The 21072-nt window shown below is 44.7% G+C and overlaps 1 protein-coding gene across 2 annotated transcripts in view; it reads left to right on the top strand.

Annotated features, from left to right (window-relative positions):
• SYNGR3 (synaptogyrin 3) overlaps positions 1-21072 on the top strand; it is a 33551-nt gene that overhangs the window by 7274 nt on the left and 5205 nt on the right. The window contains exons 2-4 of one of the 2 annotated variants that reach the window (XM_069984048.1): positions 12202-12436; positions 17248-17390; positions 20196-20432. In XM_069984048.1, the coding sequence (XP_069840149.1) occupies positions 12202-12436; positions 17248-17390; positions 20196-20279 (462 nt within the window). In that variant the 3' untranslated portion in view covers positions 20280-20432. Of the gene's footprint in view, positions 1-12201; positions 12437-17247; positions 17391-20195; positions 20433-21072 lie in introns of those variants that run through there. The other variant, XM_069984047.1, reaches the window with a different exon arrangement.

The raw sequence follows: 21072 nt of genomic DNA, 5'->3' as shown, positions 1-21072 counted from the left end.
TTTGCCACAGACAGTCTATTTCCCAGGATGCAATGTGGAGACCTAACGCTAGCATGAGTAAGCCGGGCCTAGACAACCTCCAGCCTGCAATAGCCCAAGGGCTATCAGCTGATTGATTTGTTAGGACCTTAGTTTATATCATTTCAAGGTCACTTGAATGTCATTGCATTAGCTTGTCATCCATTATATATATATGATGGTTAAGTATTACATTATGTCTATATGTATATTAAGATGCACTTAAAGGGGAAGACACCAAGGACACATCTGGCTCTGCTTCCCGGAGGTGTGATTTTCTAGGAGCCTGTGCGTAGGAAAGCTCTGCCTTTATTTCAGGCAACACCTCGCTGTCTTCCTGGATACAGGAGTGGAGTCAGCTGCTGGTCGAGGCGTGCTGGGTGTCCATGACATCAATGAATGTCACCGGCTTCCTATTGGTGCACAGTGATCAGGATTCTACACTACAGCAAGCTGGGATGACGGATGCATGAGATGATTCTCACAACCAGTGCTGCAGATGTGTCAGGGGCTGTCACCCAGCTTTTCTGGGAAGCAGCATTGTTTCATTATACAGATTACTATAGTTTTCTAAAAGAAAGAAGCTATTTTTTTATTATTTTTTTCATTTTATTTATTTTTTACACAAATAAATTGATCAGATCTGGCCAATGGTAATTCTTTCCATGAGTTGTAGCAGACTGAGAATGTTCATTAAAGGCAACTGTAACCTTAAAAATGTATTTTAATCTGCCGCCGTCATGTTAGAGAAGAGAAGGAAAGGAAAGGAGCAGATTGTTTTGTGGGAAAACTTCCAGGACTTGTCATTTATTCGTGAAAATAACTGGTGGTTACGGGTGATCCTACTCAGTGAGTGACAGCTCTCTTACTGAACACATACACAAATAGCTGTCAGTCATTTAGTAGCACCGCCCACTGGACTACTAAGCCCAGAATGATCAGAGATATATAAATAAATAAAGATATCCTGGAGCTTCTCCCATTAATCTATACATTGATCTGATCTGATCTCGAAAATGATTAGAGTCTTGGAGCACCGGTATGATGCTTCTGATCTTGTGAGAGTACACAGGATGTCGGCACTCCGGAACGTGTTGCTACGTGGATAGGTATACAGCAAAAACAAAGGAAATTCCCGGCACTCACTTGGCATAACTTCCAATTAGGTTTTATTCCATATGGAGGTGCACGTAACAAACAACAGGACGCATTTCGGCGTAGTCCAGTTGATAAAGACAGACTACGCTGAAACATGTCCTGTTGTTTCTTACGTACACCTCCATATGGAATAAAACCTAATTGCAAGTTATGTCAAGTGAGTGCTGGGAATTTCCTCTGATCTTGTAAGAGTCCAGATTATCTATGTTGGTCTCCTTTACTGCAATCTTCCAAAATTTCCTAAAAACGTGTAGCAATCCTACAGAGCCGAAATACCCTTGATGCGTTTCAGGGTTGGATGCTCTTACTTATAGTGTCCCACCTAGTGTCTCTGAACCCGCAATGTGTAATTTTTATTGGATTTTGGAAGATCGACTTCCCTTAAAGGAATTGTCTTTCATGTACAACCACAGATGACAGGATGAACATTTGTAAGTCTTCCAGTGACTGCCTGCTGGCTGCTCCCTTAGTGCACAGCAATTACCTGTTGGGTGACGCTATGGGGTAGGTAAACACTTATCTACCCCTGAGACAGCGGGAAATAGATCTCCCTCAGCAAAGTCACTTTGTACCTGCCGCTAGAGAACTCAGCTAGTTCTGCTCCTGATCTTTTCTTCCTGATATAGACGGCTCCATAAAGTTATAGCAGCCATTATTAGCTACTGTTTTGTCATCCAGGTTTCTTAGAAATGCATAGGCCCTACTATTTCCATCCAACTACCCATGTCTCCTCTATTCTTTTTGTGGCACCTCCTTAGGGTACTATTACACGGAACGATAATCGGCCCAATTCGGCTAATTATCGCTCCGTGTAATAAATACAACAATCAGCCGATGAACCAGTAATTGTCGGGCGCGGACTGCGCATCGCTACGTGTAATGGCGGCGATTTACATAACCTAACTAGGCTGCAGGGCTCCTCTTACGTTCTTCTTCCTCCCGGTCCCATGCGCTCCAGCTTTAGAGTGCCTGTCTGAGCTGACAGGCCGCTTAGCCAATCACTGGCCAGGACCGCCACGGCCAGTGATTGGCTGAGTGGCCTGTCAGCTGAGACAGGCCGCTCTGAAGCTGGAGCGCGCGGGACCCGGGGAGAAGACCGCAAGAGGAGCCCTGCAGCCTGGATAGGTAATGTATAAAGTAAAAGCAAGGGCTTTTGGTAAACGATTATCGGGCCGTGTAATAGGCCCAGTAAATGAGCGTCGATCTAGCAAATCGGCGCTCGTTTACAGTTATTATCGGCCTTCATCGGCCTGTGTAATACTACCCTTAGAATAGGCATGCGAGACCGAACCTGTGGCTCCCCAGCCATTGCAAAAACACTGTCAGGGCATGCTGGAAGTTATAGTTTTGCATCAGTTGGGGACCCACAAGTTAAAGACCATTGGGATAGACCATCAATGTGTGAGCGGAAAATCCCCACAGGCACAGCACCCCATCCATACATGTGGCAGCGATTGGTACTGGCCCATTCAGGTGCTTTATTCCGCAAAGGGTCATGAACCACCATTAATAACACATTGATGACCTATCCTATAAAATCTACAGAATACAAACTGGAAAGTCCAAGCGTAACCATTGCCGCGGACTCTGCTCGGAATCCCCCCGTCTCACTGTCTCAATGTGATGTCTTCCTCTCCGCTCAAATTAACATGTCAATTCTTTGAACGGAGAGCGGTGGAGAGTGGAGGCACATAAGGCATCCCATTGAGACAGTGAGGCAGGGGGATTCAGACCGAAGTCCGCGGTGGGGTTCCTCTTGGAATTGCTGAGTGTGGACGTGTCCTTAGGCCTATAGGGGAGTCAATCCATGGATCTAAACACAAGAATGTCCTCCTTCAATGACAGCAAACAGTAATCTTACAAATCTGTGGGAACATACAGTATATTATTCATATATTTTTGTGGCCCAAAAGGACCACAAATCCAATCTATAAAGCAGGTAAAACGTCCTGTGACCACTCATGAACATATAGCTACATGTACTGGAATGGTGGTCACCCGGTCAAGTGGTTGCTAGGCAACCAGACTCATACACCCTGTGGAATACGCTAAAATGGAGCTACAAAGGAAGCAATAGACATTGATTCCGTACATGGATGTGATACAAATTATACGTGCTGTGATTCTAAGCAGTTGGGCTGTTGCTTAGCAACAGCTGCAATTGCAAGTGGGCGACACTGCCAGGCCTCAATGGGGGCCTTAATGGTGGTGTACTCATGCAGATCCTGGTCGCAAGCAATAGTGGAGGCAGAAATAAGGAGTTCCTCTACCTTAAATACAGAACACCTTGCTTTTTGTTGTATTTTTAGAGAAGTCATAGGTAATCTTTCTTTAAGAGGAGGATCAGAGGCTGTGACTTCTGCCATAGATCACTCCAAACAATGTTCCATCTAAGCTTCAGACACTTCTGAGTGGAATGCAGAATGGCTAAAAAACTGGGCAATGATTAAGCAAAGTTGGGCAAACCAAAAACTTAACAAACAAATGTCTAAAAGCCAATGTAACCTAGCAAAATAAATATTGTGGAACAGTTGGTCTACATTCACATGTACATTTGCCTCCAAATGGCAGTCAGGCTGCTCTGTGACCCCATATAGAGGATAAGTCCCATCTGAAAACCAATATATAGTATATATAAAATACATATAGGCCCTGTTTCTTTCTCCATATAGTATAGGTCACCTCTTTGCACCTGTGTAGTATAGATCCTCTGTGTGCCTTCATATAGTAGTTAGGCCTTGCTGTGCCCTATATAGTAGTTAGATCCCTCTGTTTCCAAATAGTAGTTGGAGCCATCTGCGCCCCCATATAATAGTTAATTCTTGTGTGTGCCCCTAAATAGTAGTCAGATCCCCTTTGTGCATCCATAAAATAGTTACGCCCCTCTGTGCCTGCATATAATAGTAAGGTGTCCTAAAAATAGTAGTTAGGTTCCCTCTGTTATAGTAGTGTGGCCACCTCTGTGCATCCATATAGTACTTAGATGTTTCTAGACCCCCCCCACCCCCAAGTAAATTGTATCCTCCATGTTGGTAATTCCCTCAATAGGCAAATTTCTTCTGTAGGCAATATCCCATATAGATAATGCCCCCTGGGCATAAGCTTTCCCTGTAGTAACCCCCCTTCTGTTGGCAATAACCTTGTTTGTAGTCCCTCCCCCCCCCTTCCCTGTAAGCAATCCCCCTTTAGGTATCATAAAAAAAACAAAAAAACAACAACCATACTTACCTGCCTCCCATGCAATCCCCCCGGCATTCCATCTACTTCCCCTCTCTGCAGGCGCATTAAGCACGAAATCGGCCTCTTGTGGCCAAAGGCATAATACTGCCTCTGGCCTCAAGAAAGAGCAAGAAATACAGACCTGTCTTTGTCAGCCATCACCCAGAGATCCCGGGCTGAGGGGGTGGCTAGCTGCAGTGAGTGGGGCTTCCCTTTAAGCTTGACAAGAACACTGACTACAAAGACTCTCCACTTTCAGGTCAGGGCTGCGTTCACACTACGTATATTTCAGTCAGTATATGTATATTTCAGTCAGTATTGCAACCAAAACCAGAAGTGGATTAAAAACACAGAAAGGATCTGTTCACACAATGGTGAAATTGAGTGGATGGCCGCCATTTATTGGCAAGTATTTGCTGTTATTTTAGAACAACGGCTGTTATATTGAAATAATGGCAGTTATTTACTGTTATTTGGCGGCCATCCACTCAATTTCACCATTGTGTGAACAGATCCTTTCTGTGTTTTTAATCCACTCCTGGTTTTGGTTGCAATATGAGGCCCACAATACTGACTGAAATATACGTAGTGTGAACCCAGCCTTAAAGAGGATATGAAGCCTAAGCATGGCTTCCTGGCCACCTCCAATCTGCTTGTGGTGACTAGAGATGGTCTGTAAGCCAGAAAGAGCCCATTGACATTAATGAAGATGGGATATGTTTACGCAACTTCCATTAATGTCAACAGGAATTGCCCCTTTTTTGGCCTACCAGCCATCTTCACTCACCATAAACAGGTTACAGGTAGCTGGGTTGCCATTATTAGGCTTTCTAGGCAAACCCTTAGATTAAAGGGAACCTGTCATCACTTTAATGGGTCATTATGGCAATCCCTGGTAACTTCTTCCCATCCTGCCAATCTTGATTGATAGAGCTCTCCCTGTTTATGTATTAAGAGATCAGTCACGGCCGGTTCAGCAGGAAGAAGCCAGCAGGGACGGCCCCGATGACTCTTCATTCAGGTAGCAGGAAAACGATGACAGGTTCCATCAATCAGGTAGATCAGTGTTCATATAACAAACCTATTACACACGTCTTGGTTATTGTATGGGCAGAAATGATCGCTGGGTCGTTTGTGTGGTCTTCTATGCTTTTGGGTCCTGCACAAAAATAGAATACATCTGGAAAATGGACAGAATGTTGTCACAAAATGAATACATCCTGCCCATACAAGTCAATGGGGCTGGCAGCCGTATAACAGGCTACATGTTGGGCTTACTTCAGCATCCTCTCTTCACAAATTCCCGACATGTAGCCCAATGTGGGGCTGAAAACAAGATGTGGACCTAGCCTTACACCGGAAAATTATCGGCCCGTTTGACTAATAATTGCTATATGTTATAGGGCCTTTAGGCCTTACGGTTTACAGTTCACAATATGCAATTCTTTTGAGAATCAAAAACCACCATAGCTGAATCTGTAGGCTCCCACACTGCTTCCTAAAGGGGTTTTCCAGGATTTGAAAGGGCACAGCTACTTCCTAGCAAAAACAGCGCCACCCCTCAGGTTGTGTGTGCAATTGCAGTTCTGCTCCATTTACTTCAGTGGAACTGATCTGCAAAACCCACACCCAAACTGAGGACAGGAGAGGTCTCTAAAAGAAAGTGGCCATGTTTTTCTAAGCATGAATAACCCCTTTAAGCCTTAACGGGGGGATTTATCAAGATTGGCGTACTTGTACATCCGTCTTATATTAGGCCCCGCACCCTTTTACCGGCTGAATTCACTAAGAGAGGACGCCTATTAGTAAATCTGAATATTGGTAATGCAGTCAACTCACTGTGTTAGTATACACCGTGTGTTGATATGCTCACTAGCGCTGTATACAAAAATATATAAATGCTGCTAGGTGTGTGGGGGACACCCTATATTCCCCCAATTATACAGATCATAAACTAAACATATAGATACACCTAGCGCAGATAATTAGTGGGTCAGTCAGAATATGGAGGGTCAGGATTATATAGGTTCAGAAGATTTTTTCCCATTGATTAACTTCTCTACACTGCATAAAAGCTGGATGTGGACTTCGGCTGAACTCCAATGATATTGGCATCTGGGCAAGTAACATATTCACCTTTCCAGTTGGATTTCTATACAGGTATTTGTCACCTATATAATCCTGACCCTCCTTATTCTGACTTACCCACTAATTATCTGCGCTGGGTGTATCTATATGTTTATTAGTAAATCTGGCCAGGCAATTCCAGCAAGTGTAGATTTGGATCATGATTTACACCTGCGAGCAGGCGTAAATCATGATAAATGAGGTACTGGAGTAGGCCAAGCCTTCTCACCCGCTTGCCGTGATCCCACATAGCCCCCCCCCCCCTTCATGCCCGCCCATACGGCATGCATACTCCAGGGAGAAGGGGGCGAATTTGCACCTTCTCCCTGGCTTACACCTCGTCCGGAACCTTCGTAAATGGCCCCCTATGCCCCCACATTTATATTGTGTAGGCATCCACACCCATTTCCTCACCAATAATCCTGTAGTTCCATCTGCATTCGGAAAGCAAATGTGGAGACGCGGCTTGGCAATAGAGATGAACGAACCGGGTTCGGGTTGGAGTCCATCCGATCCCGAACGTTCGGTATTTGATTAGCGGGGGCTGCTGAAGTTGGATAAAGCTCTAAGGTTGTCTGGAAAACATGGATACAGCCAATGACTATATCCATGATTTCCACATAGCCTTAGGGCTTTATCCAACTTCAGCAGCCACCGCTAATCAAATGCCGAACGTTCGGGTTCGGATAAACTTGAGCATGCTCGAGGTTCGCTCATCTCTACTTGGCAAGCATTTGCTTGGTGACCGCCATTGTTCTGCAGTTGGGATCAGACAACATTTCACAGTTGTCTTATGTGTCAGTAAAACAAGGAGTAATAAGCAGCTGTATGTACTCACCAGATTTCTTAATATTTAGGGAATTTGGCAGAACAGATGGGTTTTTTCTGCATGATACTTAAGTAAGTAGATGATTAATGGGAATTATTGCTGATGTGAATAAATCAAAATCGTCTGAGGGTGGAAAACCCCTATATGTTTGGTTGGTAATCCAATCTTACAGAAACACTCTAACTTCTCAGTTCACTTCAAATGAAGATCCAGAAAATCATCACCAGAACATTTTATTCTATCCAGCTGTCATATCAGATAAAATTGGGGAATTTTATTCACGATATGAAACTTTTTTTCCCAATAAGTCACGTTGTTGTCATCTTGTAAATCAGATAACACAGGGCCTTTGGAGGCTTGAACTCAGATTGGATTGGCTTGATCGGATGAGAATCTGGTCACATGGGGGTTATTATCTCTTGGAATATACTAGAAAACACTTAGATTATAGAAGTTGTAGTAAAGAGACAGAGAGGTAAAAAGGAATCAAAAAGTATTCACACCCTGAGATTTTTTTTTTTCTAATTCCGTGTGCACACACTGAATTACCGGGTTTATGTTGAGGCTATGTTAACACGCTGTATAAACAACGGCTATTGTTTAATGCTCCCTACGGCTAGAAATAATGATCAGTATCCGGACATGCGCTGCTCACTTTTTTTTTATTCAGGGATGCGCCTTTTTAGATATCAGCATCGGTCCCATCGATTAGACCCCCACCTGTGGATAGGGGATACCTGGCGTGAGAGTACCCTTATTCAGTTAATAAAACTTAAATAATTATAATAAGTGTTTCCAACAAATCCTGCCCCTATCCTTTTTACAGGGAGTCTCACCTCAGTTAGAGGAGTTTAGACGTTAGGACTCTTCTTTCTCCAGCAAGTTTTAACCCAATTAAGGGGTCCAGGTAAGACTATCCCTTTTAGAAGCTCCACCTCTTTAAGAGAGTCCAGGCATCTGCAAGCTCCACCCCTTTAAAGTGACTCTGTACCCACAATCTGTCCCCCCCCAAACCGCTTGTACCTTCAGATAGCTGCTTTTAATCCAAGATCTGTCCTGGGGTCCGTTCGGCAGGGGATGCAGTTATTGTCCTAAAAAAATACTTTTAAACTTGCAGCCCTGTGCCCAACGGGAATTCCCTATGGGAATTCCTAATGATAAAGAGGGTGGGGAGGAGGGACGGAGGGGTGGTGCAAAGTTAGGGAACAGATATGCTAGGCCACGGCCGTTGGGCACAGGGCTGCAAGTTTAAAAGTTGTTTTTTGGGACAATTACTGCATCTCCTGCCGAACGGACCCCAGGACAGATCTTGGATTAAAAGTAGCTATCCGAAGTTACAAGTGGTTTGGGGGGGGGGGGGGGGGGTCAGATTGTTTGTACAGAGTCACTTTAAGAAGTTGCAGGCATCAAGGCTATTCTTTTCCAACAAGGCCACACCCCAAATAGGGAGGGTCTATATAATGAGGTATTTTTTTTTACCCCAAATCAACTGGTGTCAAAGCGTTATACAGTTGTGTAAATTACTTCTATTTAAACATCTCAAGTCTTCCAGTACTTCTGCTGCTGTATGTCCTGCAGGAAGTGGTGTATTCTTTCCAGTCTGACACTGGAAAAGTCTGACTCCAGCTCTCTGCTGCCACCTCTGTCCATGCCAGGAACTGTCCAGAGCAGTAGCAAATCCCCTTAGAAAACCTCTATTGCTTTAGACAGTTCCTGACACGGACAGAGATGGCAGTAGAGAGCACTGTGTCAGACTGGAAAGAATAAACCACTTCCTGCATAACATACAGCAGCTGATAAGTACTGGAACACTTGAGGTTTTTATATAGAAGTAAATAACAAGTTTATATAACTTTTAGACAGCAGTTGATTTATAATTGATTTTTCTTTGGTACCCCTTTACTCTATCCCAGGACATTATTACTGCTACAAATTGAGGTGATTACAGACCCCATATATAATATATCAGTTTTTTTCTTGGTTATCATTGTCGCCTTGTATTTAGTTATTCCTATGACTATGATTTTTATTTAATTTAATTAAGTTTTCAAATCTGCCTTTCAATCGTGTGATATTCCGCCGCTTGGTAAAATCGTACTTCCCCAGTTCTAATATTTATTTTGCATACATAGAGCTGTAGGCCATCTTCAATTACCAAAAGCTGAGACATAAGCGTAAAATTAAATATGCAAATGGGATATTTGGCAGATTTCCAGGCGGGAAGTAAAACGCAGAACATGACTTATTCACTGTCTGACGCTTTTTAACCGGTTTATTGCCGGACAATAATAGGACCAGGGAGGAGGTATCAGTACTGTTATACATTTCTGTATCCCCACACCTCTCTGTGGGTTCCATTGAAGTGAATGTGACTGAGGTGCAATCCTTCACACAACCTGTAGACAGATGGTGGAGCTATTGTTAGAAAAAGGCAGGCATGTTTTTTGATACTGGGCAAAATTAATTAAATTTTTCAGTCCCCTCTCTTTGGGTGACACATAGGGGTGGGATTTTAGGGGATATTGGGAGTTGTAGTTTTGCAACAGATTGAAAACCACAGTTTGGAGCAGGGGTAGGGAACCTTGGCTCTCCAGCTGTTGCAAAACTACAACTCCCAACATGCCTGGACAGCCAAAGCTTAGCTTTGGCTGTCCAGGCATGATGGGAGTTGTAGTCTTGCAACAGCTGGAGAGCCACGGTTCCCTACCCTTGGATTGGAGACTATTGCCTTAAGTTGTCTGTAACTTTATGCCGGGCTTGGTAAGAGGCTGGAATGTGCCGAGCTGCTGACTTCACGGATAGCTTCCATTTGCTGTAGATGAGACAGGGATGTTCTTTCATTGTCACCAGAGTGTAAAATCTGATGCTATGGAGAATCAGTTACATAAAACGCTTTAATTTTGTTCTAGTCATAGAAACAAACAAACTTTGTTAGAACTACAGACTGTTCAAACAAGGTAGAATCAATAGGAAATGTTTCCCTTTTAGGAATTTAAGCAAGGGCGGGGTTAGTTAAAGATAAGCATGGGCGGACCCTAAGGCAGAGATCACTTATCCTCTACTGGTCATGTGCTTATTAGAAGCTAGTCACATGACTGGTTTACTTATATACCCTGTTTCCCCAAATATAAAATCTAGTAGAGGTCTTGCTGAATTGCTAAATATAAGGCCTTCCCTGAAAATAAGACCTAGCAAAGATTTTGTTTGGAAGCATGCCGGCCGAACAGAACACCAGGGCATGAAGACCGTCACCTACCGCCAACCCCAATGTCCCCTTCTGCGGAATGTGCAGGCAAGGCATCAAGAGGCCCGTCTTTTGCCGCCATCCCTATTGTCCCCTACCACGAGATGTAGAGCTGCACACAGTCTGCTGTTATCCTGCTGCCATACCGTACACTGTCCCTGCTGTGCTGTACAAGTGTCCTGCGGTGGTGGCCGGAAGCCTTCACATTGTACACTCTGTCTCTGCTGTGCTGTACCAGTTTGCTGTGGTGAGCTCCCCCTGGGGGACATAAGCCGCCATACCATACTCTGTCCCTGCTGTGCTGTGGTGAGCTCCCCCTGGCAGCAGGAAGCTGCCATACCACACTCTGTCCCTGCTGTGCATGTGACATGTGAATTCTTCTTCATGGAAAAATAAGACTTCCCTTGAAAATAAGACCAAGCCCATCTTTGATAGCAAAAATTAATATAAGACACTTGTCTTATTTTCCGGGAAACACAGTACCATGTCATATACCTATCTGATGAATAACAACCAATATGGCCGTCATATGCTATCTGTTGTGGCAGCCATACTGGTCATCACCCAGCTTTCCCAGAGGAAAAACATTAAGTTAAAATAAACTAGGCATGATTCAGAGGTTGAGTGTTTCCGGCTGTGAGAGTATTTACACATTCATGTTAATTGATGAATATTTTCATCAGTCACAGAAAGTGAGACTGCGGCGAGGTGAGAAGTTGGTGAGATATATATATAGATCACATTGAAGACACTTTCACACTTAGTCAGCCATCTGGGAGCCAGGGACTGTGAAGCAGTGAAGGTAAAACATGGCCTCCTCTCATAGTTACCCATAGCTAGGTGTAGGCTGCTCACTGCGGGAATAGCTCTGTTATCCTTACGGGTGAAGTTCCTTTTTAAATTCTTATTTTTTACTGTGGTAGCCTGGTAATAAAATGGTTAACTATATATTTCATAACAGTCGGTACAAAAATCCCCTTTAGCCTGCGGCTTGTAAATTGTAAATTCCCTGTATGGCCACAGTAGAATAAACACTCTAACCACCAGTGGTAATGTCATTTAAAGGGGAACTCTACTCTCTACCTTAACAAGGCACTGTTATAGGGGGCGCTCCAGACTACACAGCCAGACTGCTGTTATAGGGGGCGCTCCAGGCTACACAGCCAGACTGCTGTTATAGGGAGAGGTCCAGACTACACAGCCATACTGCTGTTATAGGGAGAGGTCCAGACTACACAGCCATACTGCTGTTATAGGGGGAGGTCCAGACTACACAGCCAGGCTGCTGTTTTAAGGGTCTCCAGACTACACATCCATAGTGCTGTTATAGGGGGAGGTCCAGACTACACAGCCAGACTGCTATTATAGGGGGAGGTCCTTACTACACATCCATAGTGCTGTTATAGGGGGAGGTCCAGACTACACAGCCAGACTGCTATTATAGGGGGGCTCCAGACTACACAGCCAGAACTGCTGTTATAGCGGGCTCCAGACTACACAGCCAGACTGCTGTTATAGGGGGCTATATAGTCAATCATTTGTCATGGGGTGTTACCTGTTGTTATACATGGTGGCCACTACTAACCAGATATTGTTACCATTTCAGGTCTTCTCCGTCGTGGTCTTTGGCTCCATAATAAATGAAGGTTACATAAACATTGACAGCCCGGAGTTGCACTGTGTCTACAACAAACATGAGGGAGCTTGTAACTACGCCATCTCTGTGGGGATCATCGCCTTTTTCGCCTGCGTATTCTTCATCATTCTGGACATTAATTTCCCTCAAATCAGCAGCGTCAAGGACAGGAAAAGAGCGGTCATGCTGGATATGGGCTTCTCAGGTTAGTACATCAGCACCACTGTAGGGAAGTAGTGTGCCATCTCGGTCCCCATTGTGTGGTAGGTGTCATGAAGATTCTGCACCCTCTATAGTTGGCCATAGCAGTGCCATACACAAGACCCCTATAAGACTGCCAGACACAGTACCTACATAATAGTGCTATCTATACGGCCTTATAACAGTGCCAGCCTCAGGACCTTATAACAGTGCTAGCCTCAGGACATTATAACAGTGCCAGCCTCAGGACCTTATAACAGTGCCAGCTACAGAACTTTATAACAGTGCCAGCCACAGGACCTTATAATAGTGCCAGCCTCAGGACCTTATAACAGTGCCAGCCACAGGACATTATAACAGTGCCAGCCTCAGGACCTTATAACAGTGCCAGCCTCAGGACCTTATAACAGTGCCAGCTACAGAACTTTATACAGTACCAGCCACAGGACCTTATAACAGTGCCAGCCACAGGAGATTATAACAGTGCCAGCGTCAGGACCTTATAACAGTGCCAGCTACAGAACTTTATAACAGTGCCAGCCTCAGGACCTTATAACAGGTCCAGCCACAGGAGATTATAACAGTGCCAGCCACAGGACCTTATAACAGTGCCAGCCACAGGACATTATAACAGTGCCAGCCTCAGAACCTTATAACTGTGCCAGCTACTGAATTTAATAACAGTGCCAGCGACAGGACCTTATAACAATGCCAGCGACAGGACTTTATAACAGTGCCAGCCACAGGACCTTATAACAGTGCCAGTCACAGGACCTTATAACAGTGCCATCAACAGGACCTTATAACAGTGCCAGTCACAGGAGATTATAACAGTGCCAGCCACAGGACCTTGTAACAGTACCACCCACAGGACCTTATAACAGTGCCAGCGACAGGACCTTATAACAGTGCCAGCGACAGGACCTTATAACAGTGCCAGCCACAGTAAATTATAACAGTGCCAGCCACAGGACCTTATAACAGTGCCAGCAACAGGACTTTATAACAGTGCCAGTCACAGGACCTTATAACAGTGCCAGCGACAGGACCTTATAACAGTGCCAGTAACAGGACTTTATAACTGTGCAAGCCACAGAACATTATACAGTGCCAGTGACTGGACGTTATTATAATGCCAGCCACAGGACCTTATAACAGAGCCGGCCACAGGACGCTCTTAGTTGTAAAAGTTACAGGACCTCTATAAACAGTGCTTGCCTTAGGGCTCCATAGCAGTGCCAGCCACATGATCCTTATATCAGTCATTAACACAACCCCTAAATCAGCTATGCACTGCAAGCGAGTAACGATCTCGATGGTTGGTGCTCCTTTGCTTCTGTGCAACTCTCTGATACCACCTTTTGGAGGTAGCTTTTTCTTTAATTCAGCTTTAAGAAGCTTTAGGACATGACTGGGAATGTAAGCCAAGCCTGACACCTCTCCACAAGCAGCATTCACCCATCTGTAGACTGCTGTTGCGGGATTCTTGCCCTCATGAGTACAGAGCAGGGGGCTGGGGGGCCGGATGCAGAGAGGCATTTTGTTGCAGGACCAAATGTTATCCTTTAGGAGACCTTCATTCCCAGTCTTGTCTTATGGCTTCTCATTAAAGTCACATACTGACCTGAAGCTAAAGCTGCCTCCAAAATATGCTATTAGAAAGCTGCTTTAGGTATCCTACCATCAACATTATGTATGACATCATCATCATCATCATCATCATCATCATCATCTTAATGTGACCCTCTGCTGGCCAGGCAGGAGGGGTGTGCTACAGGTCTCATGGTCTAGTATAATAACAGATGAAGCAGAGCTGGGTTTTTCATTTTGTGATTATTTCCGTGCCCAACATACCTCTTACATTTACCTGCAGTCCCATGTAAACAGCATTTGCATAACAATACCCATATAAAATGGGACAGAATAATTAGCTATTTCTTCCCTATAATAATAGACATTTGGCGTTCATTTTGCCGCAAGATAGAATTTCAACTCAACGTGTACAGGCGGCGTCTTACCTGCCATACGATGAAATTGCGGGTTGTGCTTAACACAGGCCCAGACCCTCCGTGCTAACGCTGAACACGTCCAGAATAAAGGGTTAATATAAATCACATCCTGGGCGGATGGAAAATCATGTCGATCATTGATTTGGAGGAAGCGACTATGGAAAAGATGGAAAAGTCAGCAGCAAGGACCCCCTGCTAGACAGCCAGCACCCTGCTCTGTACTGACCAGAGAACCCCAAAACACATCTATAGATGGGTGACCCCTCTCTCTGGAGGAACGTCTGGCTTGGATTAAATCCCCAGTCATGTTTCAAGGCAGCATTGATTTGCATGGATGCTACTTCCCATAGGTGTCACCAGAGGACAAGTTCCTTCTGGAGCTTCCAATGCTCATGGGATGCTGGGAGTTGTAGTTTTACAATAGCTGGAGAGCCACAGGTTGGGGAATACCTAAGGCTGTCAGGACATGCTGGAAGTTGTAGTTTCACAACACCTTGAAATCCTCTGCTATGGAAATGCTGGGAGTTATGGATTTACAACAGCTATAGAGGCACAGGTCAGGGCTGTTATTGCATGCTGGGAGTTATAGTTGCACAGGATGGGAAGTGTTGATGGCTGTTATTGCATGCTGGGAGTTATAGTTACACAGGATAGAAAGTGCTGAAGGCTGTTATTGCATGCTGGGAGTTATAGTTACACAGGATAGAAAGTGCTGAAGGCTGTTATTGCATGCTGGGAGTTATAGTTACACAGGATGGGAAGTGCTGAAGGCTGTCATTGCATGCTGGGAGTAGTAGTTGCACTCATCTATCGAGCCACAAGTTGGGAAATGCTGGACACTGCAGAGGCATGCTGGGATTTGTAGACACACGTTGCAGATCGCTGTACAAGAGCCTCGATTTTTACCCCATAGTAATCCAAGAATGCTGGGAGTTGTAGTCTTTCTAAAGAACTACAGGCTGTAGACCACTTCTCCATGATCACTGTATCATGAATAAATTTGTACGATACACTCCCAACCTGAAAGTAAGCATTTCCTCTGTCATCTCTTCCTCTTCAGTAACATAACACCATCCTTTCATATAAAAGAAGAAGTGAAACCTGCATTTTGCAGCATTTAGACACATGGGGAGAGATTTATCAAACTGGTGTAAAGTAGAATTGTCTTAGTTGCCCCTAGCAACCAATCAGATTCCGCTTTCCATTCCTCACAAATCTTTTGAAAAATGAAAGGTGGAATCTGATTGGTTGCTCGGGGCAACAGGGCCAATTCTACTTTACACCAGTTTCATAAATCTCCCTCACGGTTTCCAACTGTAAAGGTTCCTCCAGGCAAATCTGATAGACTGTGTTGTGTCTAGTGAAGGACTGGAGGGGGCAGAGCATGACACCAGTCATCTCTCTGATGTGTTCTTAAAGGGAATCTGTCAGCTCCTGTGCCCTACCTAAGGTGCTGACAGTGTGCTGTAGCTGGCAGCCCCCAGTGAGCATGGTGCCTTTTTGGTAATTTTCTGTACAGCGGATTATGTACAATCTTATGGCTCCTACTGTACTAAAGAGTCACAGAGCAGTTGTTCGTGCCACACTCTGGCATGCATCCTCCTCCCTCTTCATGAATAATCAATGCTGCCCGGCCTCCTGCTCGCTCAGCTGTCAGATTGCAGATCAGTCCTCTGTAGGCAGTTTATGTCTGATGTGTTAGAGCTGTGGTCTAGGGGTAACTTACCTGTCTACAGACCTGCCAGCAGTTCCTTCTCTGGTTTGGTTCCCCTGATGGAAATTAAATAGAGGTCTTTTTTTCTCATTATTGTATCATTTTTAAGGCTATGTTCACACACAGTATTTTTGCTCAGTATTTTGGTCAGTATTTTGCAACCAAAACCAGAAGTGGATTGAAAACACAGAAAGGTATGTTTTCACACTGTTGAAATTGAGCGGATTGCCGTCATTTAATGCCAAATATCGGACGTTGTTTCAAAATAACATTAATTATTTGCCATTAAATGGCAGCCATCCACACAATTTCAAGAGTGTGAGAACATACTGTAGCCTTTCTGTGTTTTCAATCCACCTCTGGTTTTGGTTGCAAAATACTGACCAAAATACTGAGCAAAAATACTGTGTGGGAACATAGCCTTAAAAATTATACAATAATGAGAAAAACATAAATAAAGATGGACTATATTACATTCCCATCAGGGGATTTGAACCAGAGAATGAACTGCTGGCAGGTCTCTAAACAGGACAGTTACCCCAGAGTGTTCCTTTCAGGCATAAACTGCCTACAGAGGACCGATCTGCAATCAGAGACACTGGCTGACAGCTGAGCGAGTAGGAGGGCGGGCAGCATTGATTATTCATGAAGAGGAGGGAGGGGAAGGAGTGGTGAGGTGTGCCAGATTGTGGCACAAACAACTCCTCTTTGCCTCTTGAGTACAGTAGGAGATATAAAATTGTGCATAATCCATTACACGGAAAATTACCAAAAAGCACCATGCTCACTAGGGGACTGCCAACTACAGCACACTGTAAGCACCTTAGATAGGGCCCGGGAGCTGACAGATTCCCTTTAATCCTTGTGTCATGCTCCGCCCCCTTAGGCCCTACACTGGGCTTTACCTACAGCAGGGAAAGGGAACCTAGGATCTCCAGCTTTTGCAAAACTAAAATTCCCATCATGCCTGGACAGCCAAAGCAAAGCTTTTTTGCAACTTCTAGAGGGCCATCTTTGACTTACATCATCCCTTTAAACTTATTGTATTGTATAACTTGTTACTTATGTTTTTCTCCTCTGGGTTTGATCCAGGGCTGTGGAGTTTCCTCTGGTTTGTGTGCTTCTGCTTCTTGGCCAACCAATGGCAAAGGACGGCAAATCACCCCCAGGTAGACCAAGCGGCCGATGCTGCAAGAGCAGCCATTGCCTTCTCCTTCTTCTCCATTATCTCCTGGGTGAGTAGCTCCTTGTTATTCAGTCATATGTTATGCATAGGTAACATTTTACTAATATATATATATATATATATATATATATATATATATATATATATATGTACAGGGCTAGGACCTGTATGGAATAGAAGGGTAGAGGTTGGATCCAGTTATGTGGAGGCTTCTGGGTAAAGCAGTGAGGGACGGTCACATAGAAGTGATACAGAGATGGCAGTGAAAAATATCAGTGCCACAACACATGAATAAATATCACCATACAGTGCTATAAATTATATCACCATACAATGCCAAAATAATAGGTCTATATAGTACCATACACTATACAGTTAATAAATACTGCCATCAAGTGCCAGAATAATAGTATAGTACCATACACTATACAGTTAATAAATACTGCCATCAAGTGCCAGAATAATAGTACTATATAGTACAATACAGTTAAAAAATGCAGTGCCAAAGTAATGGTGCCATATTGTGCCATATGCTATAAAGTGAAAAAAATATTACCATAAAGTGCTATAAATAGTATCACCATACAACGCCAAAGTAATGTTGCCATATTGTGCCATATGCTATGAAGTGGATAAATATTGCCATAAAGCGCTATAATAATTAAGTGTGTAAATAACATTACCAAACGGCAAAATAATACAGCCAGATAGTAAGTGAATCAGGTCGCAATCTCATATAGTGCCGTACATCATAAAGTAAAGCGGTATCTACCGTGTTTAAGTAACATGCCTTTCCGTACTATACACAGACATCTATGGAGGAAATAAATAATACCGCCCGACAAGGCCCAAAATGATGGGCCTCACCAACTCCTGCCACCTCCTCCTTCACATTGTCCCAACTACTCCTTAGGTTAGAGGGCAGACAGGAAGGGTCTTAGGAGGTCCAACTCTATGGCAGCCACGTTTGGGGTAATTACAATGTTTATGTTAATATTCCTGACCTGTTAAGGTCTTGTACAGGATAAAAAAAAAATGGCCGCCTTCTTTCAGAAACAGCGCCATATCTATCCACAGTTTGTGTGCGGTATTGCAGCTAAGCCCCATTCACTCTTATGGAGCCAGGCTGCAATATCAGATACAACCCATAGGCAGGTGTGGAGCTGTTTTCAGCCATGTTTTTACAATCCTGTACAATTCCTTTATGGTGTGAGGCAGTGATTTTCAACTAGTGTGCCGCGACACATGGTCGGGTGTGCCGCGGGGAAAGTTCCCCAAACTATGGTGCACCTGTGTTTTGTTCCCCGGGAATGCGCAGCGATAAGTGGCGGATTATAATGTGGGCGGTTGTGTGGTGCACTGCGGCGGGCCGTGATGCTTGCATCCAATCAACGTGTGTGCTACGGCCCTCCGCAGCGCACCGCGCTCCCGGTCTCCGCTGATTGGAGGAGCACGTCAGGGCCCTACGGGCGGCCAGTAGGTGAGGCAGACAGCAGCGGTGACCATCTCGGAGGAGGTGAGGAGGAAGGGGGAGAGAGAAACCTGGGGATGGGGGAGAGAAACAGCAGAGAGAAGCAGGGGGAGAGAAGTTTGGTAGAGAGAAGCACAGGAGAGAAGCATGGGGGAGAGAAGCACAGGAGAGAAGCATGGGGGAGAGAAGCACAGGAGAGAAGCAGGGGGGAGAAGTATGGTGGAGAGAAGCACAGGAGAGAAGCATGGGGGAGAGAAGCACAGGAGAGAAGCATGGGGGAGAGAAGCACAGGAGAGAAGCAGGGGGGAGAAGTATGTTGGAGAGAAGCACAGGAGAGAAGCATGGGGGAGAGAAGCACAGGAGAGAAGCATGGGGGAGAGAAGTATGGTGGAGAGAAGCACAGGAGAGAAGCAGTGGGAGAAGTATGGTGGAGAGAAGCACAGGAGAGAAGCAGGGGGGAGAAGTTTGGTGGAGAGAAGCACAGGAGAGAAGCATGGGGGAGAGAAGCATGGTGGAGAGATGCACAGGAGAGAAGCATGAGGGAGAGAAGCACAGGAGAGAAGCATGGAGGAGAGAAGCAGGGGGGAGAAGTATGTTGGAGAGAAGCACAGGAGAGAAGCATGGGGGAGAGAAGCACAGGAGAGAAGCAGGGGGGAGAAGTATGGTGGAGAGAAGCACAGGAGAGAAGCAGGGGGGAGAAGTATGGTGGAGAGAAGCACAGGAGAGAAGTAGGGGGGAGAAGTATGGTGGAGAGAAGCACAGGAGAGAAGCAGGGGGGAGAAGTATGGTGGAGAGAAGCACAGGAGAGAAGTAGAGGGGAGAAGTATGGTGGAGAGAAGCACAGGAGAGAAGCACAGGGGGGAGAAGAAAACAGGCCCAGGTTTCACACTGAGTGAGTATAAATACATTTAGAATCTATATTATTAACTATATGTATAATATGTACTGTTTTAGTGTCATTTTGTGCCATTTTGGTTGGTGGTGGTGGATTTTTTAAGTATAAAAAGTGTGCCGCGGCTCAAAAAAGGTTGAAAATCACTGGTGTGAGGAGATGATGACGATATGCTGTATATGGCACATGTAGCCATCTTATGGTTCCAAAGGTCAAAGGTCTAGTGGTTTATTATACTTCTAGCCGTCATAAGACGCTCATGGCTGATATCAGGTTATCAGTAGACAATAAGCCGATCAGTGCCATCTTCTCGATCACTATCGCCCCCTCCTGGCTAATGCACAGTATATGGAGCAGGGGAAGGGAATTGTTTTTATTTGATTCCCCATTATATGGCAGCAGCCTCCTCGGATCACCAGACTTTACGGATTTTTGGTTCGTGAGTGGTCGTTCACCGATATCTATGTTTAATCTGTTTTTTCCTATTTCAGGCTTACTTATCACTAGTCGCCATGGACAGATTTAAGCATTTAACCTTTGGTGAAGAGGAGCAGAGGATTACTCCCAATCCCTGATCCCCCTCCTTGTATCCCCACTGTGTCTCTGTCTCCTGCTCGCTGCGGCTCATGTCCTTAACCCAGACTAACAAGACTATCAAATTCAGAAAATTTAAAGGGGAAATCCAAAATCATAAAATGATCATAGATACTTTGGAGGAGATTTATCAAACATGGTGTAAAGTAAAACTGGCTCAGTCGCCCCTAGCAACCAATCAGATTCCACTTTTTATTCCTCGCAGACTCTTTGGAAAAGGTGGAATCTGATTGGTTGCTAGGGGCAACTGAGCCATTTTCACTTTACACCATGTTTGATAAATCCCCCTCTTTGTGTTCCAGGGATACGTCCATACATAATGTATAAGACAAACCCCAGGGAGACAAAGCAAGCTTCCGGTATATATGGGTTCTGGGACAAGACAGGCACAGTGGGTCAATGCATAGGGCATAGTTAAAGGGGTTATCCTGGCTTAGAAAAACATGTCCAGGCACCACTCTTGTCCTCAGTTTGGGTATAGGTGTGTTGCAGCTCAATTCCATTGAAGCAAATGGAGCTGATTTGTAATACCACACACAGCCTGAGGACAGGGGTGGCGCTGTTTTTTTCAAATCCTGGATAACCCCTTTAAATACATCTCCCTGGGCACAGCTATCTGCCAGATTTGTCTGGAGCTAACACTACATGCAGCCAGAAACCCCACATTTGACCCCTTCATTAAAATAGACATCCCTTTTAAGAGATATAGGGGGAGATTTATCATACATGGTGTAAAGTAAAACTGGCTCAGTTGCCCCTAGCAACCAATCAGAT

Source organism: Dendropsophus ebraccatus, chromosome 9 (genome assembly GCF_027789765.1).
Source record: "Dendropsophus ebraccatus isolate aDenEbr1 chromosome 9, aDenEbr1.pat, whole genome shotgun sequence".
In the NCBI taxonomy this organism is placed as follows: domain Eukaryota; kingdom Metazoa; phylum Chordata; class Amphibia; order Anura; family Hylidae; genus Dendropsophus; species Dendropsophus ebraccatus.
The sequence above is the reverse complement of the archived record's forward strand: the minus strand, read 5'-3'. Positions and strand labels throughout refer to the sequence as shown.